The 3149-nt window shown below is 47.5% G+C and overlaps 1 protein-coding gene across 1 annotated transcript; it reads right to left on the reverse strand.

Moving 5' to 3' along the window:
- Nucleotides 1–1935: 1935 nt before the first annotated feature.
- Nucleotides 1936–2934, reverse strand: NPBWR2 (neuropeptides B/W receptor 2). The gene has a single exon (XM_009998718.1). It carries the CDS (start codon nt 2932–2934, stop codon nt 1936–1938), a length of 999 nt encoding a protein of 332 aa, XP_009997020.1.
- Between the last annotated feature and the right edge of the window lie 215 nt (nt 2935–3149).

Genomic DNA, 3149 nt, shown 5'->3' on the forward strand with positions numbered 1-3149 from the left:
TCTATCTACCAGATCTTCCTCCTAATGCCCAAATTCTTGGAGCCATTTGATACCTCTAAGTGGAGCTGATATCTTCTCCAGGTGCTTCCTTCATTGTTCTTCTGAAGTTAACACCTTTAATACAGAGAAAGCAACACAAACAATCACATATTCACAAACCTATTTCTGTTTTTTTAAAAGGGAAAAATGCAGATGCCATCCTGATGTATTGAAGGTCGTTAATTTTGGTGTTGGGGCCCATGGGCACTGATAGGGCTGAATGGTCCCAAGTGGCCTCACCTGGGCCCACACCACACCCCTCTCTCCCACCCCATTGCTCCAGGAATGTATTTAAGCTGAGCCCTGCAGCTTCTCTCCCTGTTTTATTGGAGAGATGCCTCTTTCCAGCTCTGCTTCTTGTATGGACCTTGGACTCATGTTGTAGCCTTGATTCCAGCCTCATTTTCTGGATACCCCTTGGATGACTCTTGCAGGTAGCTCCTTTCCTGTATGGCCTCTGGTGTGTGTGATGCAATTGGTTTCTAACCCTGTCTTTTGCCTCTTTTTCTTTTGTGTGGCACCTTCCTGGGGGAGTTTGGAGAGTTTGGAACCCAGATTGGTGCTTGTGAATCTGGGAAAAACTGGACAAGGGCTGGGGGCCCTTTGGGTTTTGTAGAGGTGATGAGGGAATGTAGTCTCTGGCTTTACTTTGGCCAAAAAAAGTCCCCTCCTGTTTACCAGGGTGTCTTGATGGCTAATAGAGAGCCAAAAGCAGGGGGCTGAAGCAGCTGCACTGCCCTGGGTGTGGTAGATCAGTGCTAAGGGCTGAATGTGGCACTGAGCCCTGCTCACCTCTGCAGGGGATGGGGGAGGTGGGACTTTTCCCAGTGGTGAAAGCTGGAAAATGTGGTGTGTTCATCAGAGAGTGGGAGATTCCCTGCTGGGAGAGGGAGGATGGATCTTCAACATGTTTGTGGTGGCTCTTGAACCTTTCAGCACTGGATTTCTGATCTCCAGACCCTGGTTCTGTTGAAGTACTTTGACTTCAACAACTTTTCCCTGTTGAGGAAGGAATTTCAGCTGCAGTACATGCTGAGGTCCTTCTTGTGGTTTACAAAACACCTTCATCTTGTTGTACATCTACAATATTTTATTTTGCAGTAGGTAAAATTCAATATGTATAGCAAAGACATAGGACAACTAACATAAGTTGGTGAAAGAAAGACTGGTCTCTCTTTTTCCTATGAGGTTTATTTCATTAATCACTCTTAAATAAAAAATGCATTTGACACTTACCAGGAACAATTGGTTAAAAATAGTTTCTAGCACAAATTCCCCCAGTAGCCATATTATTTGTATGGTGTATTGTCTAACACTGGTTTTGAGACCCAACTCTTCCTTCTGGTTTAAAGTTAACTGGTGTTAACAGCTCAGGAAAGAGGGGTGGAAAATAGACATCCCTCAAAATCAAATCCCTTGACACACATGCACATTCATGGGCATGAAAGTGGTTAATTTTCTTTTCCAAATCCTCATCTTGCCCCCTCTGTGCTTGTGAGCTCTGCTCCATGGAACAGTCCTCCAAGCAACAGAGCTGCTGAGAACTGGGTGTTGCAGGGATCTGCAAGCCGGGCTGCAGCTCCTCGGGGCTGCACAGCAGATGGCAACAAAGCACCACGTGAGGCAGGATCACACCTCTGAAAGGCGAGTTTTCTGCTCTTAATGCTTCAAGGTGTGTGATTAAAGACAGGGATGTGGAGATGCAACCTGGAGAAGCTGGGAGGTGCAGAGAGGAGGAATGCAGGACACACCGTGGGAGTGACAATGATAACCAGACACACACGTTCCAGTAACTGCAGGAAGGGATGATGTGTGTTCATTGCCCACCCCTCAGTCTGCTCAGGTGCCCCCACAAAGCCCCAGGGGGGAAGGGACCTGGGAGCCCCAACCCAGTGCTCAAGAAGTTCTGCATTCCAGCATCTTCCGGAAGCTTTTCCGAAAGCTGTCATCCAGGAAGGCATAGAGGAAAGGGTTCAGGCAGGAGTTGGCATAGCTGAGGCTGGTGATGAAGTAGGATATCCCAATGACCATGGAGGTCTGGGGCAAGTCAGTGGTCAAAGCCACAATGGTGGCCAAGTGGAAGGGGGTCCAACAGAAGAGACATACAGCCAGGACTATGAAGACCATAATAGTGACTTTCTTCTTGGCTTTGTCCAGGGCTTTAGCATTAGAGTTCAAGTGCATGTTCCTCAGTTTGTAGAGCATCATGGTGTAAAGGATGCAAATGGTGGACACTGGAATGGCAAAGCCAAGGATGAGGGTATAGATCCTGCTGGCTTTGAACCAAAACCTTTCAGGCTTGGGGAAATTGAGACCACAACTCTTGATCTCCAGGTCATCTACGTAGACGTTGGCAAAGATGATGAAAGGGAGAACTATGATGGTGACAAGGATCCAGATGCACAAACTGACAATCTTGGCTGCTCGGTAGGTACGATGGGGCATCCTCTTGGACCTGACTGTAGCCAGTACTACCAGGTACCTGTCTATGCTCATCACTGTTAGAAAATAAATGCTGGAGAAGATGTTGTAGTGGTCTATGGACAGGATGACCTTGCAGAGGACTTCTCCAAAGGGCCAGTAGTGAAGGAGGTGTTCAGCAATATTAATGGGCAAGACAAGTGTGAATAAGTCGTCAGCTATAGCAAGGTTCAGGATGAACATGTTTGTCACAGTCTTCATCTTGGGGGCCTTGAGGATCACGTAGATGACAGCAGTGTTGCCTGTGAGCCCCACAGCACAGATCACAGAGTAAATCACAGGGAGGACAATGTAGAAATCAGCTGCCTGCTCTTGAAAGGTTAAGTTGAACCTCATGCTGTTGTCCAGGTAGCAGCTGTTGCCTGCATTGCTGCAGGTGCTGTTCAGAGCATCCCAAAGAGAGCTGTTCCCCATGCCTGCTGCTCACAGACTTCCCTCAGGTGGCACTGAAAGCCTTGCTAGCCCAGGAGGGACAGCCTTTCTCTGTGTGAGAAGCAGCTGCTCTCTCATTTAGAAGTGGGTTATTTCCACAGAGTGGGCTGTGAGGCAGCACGGACCATTTCACTTCTCTCTCCTGTCCCTCCCCATTGCAGAAGTCAGATTTTTTTAATTACTCATATTAAAAAAAA

Source organism: Chaetura pelagica, unplaced genomic scaffold (assembly GCF_000747805.2).
Source record: "Chaetura pelagica isolate M959 unplaced genomic scaffold, ChaPel_1.0 scaffold275, whole genome shotgun sequence".
Classification (NCBI taxonomy): Eukaryota; Metazoa; Chordata; class Aves; order Apodiformes; family Apodidae; genus Chaetura; species Chaetura pelagica.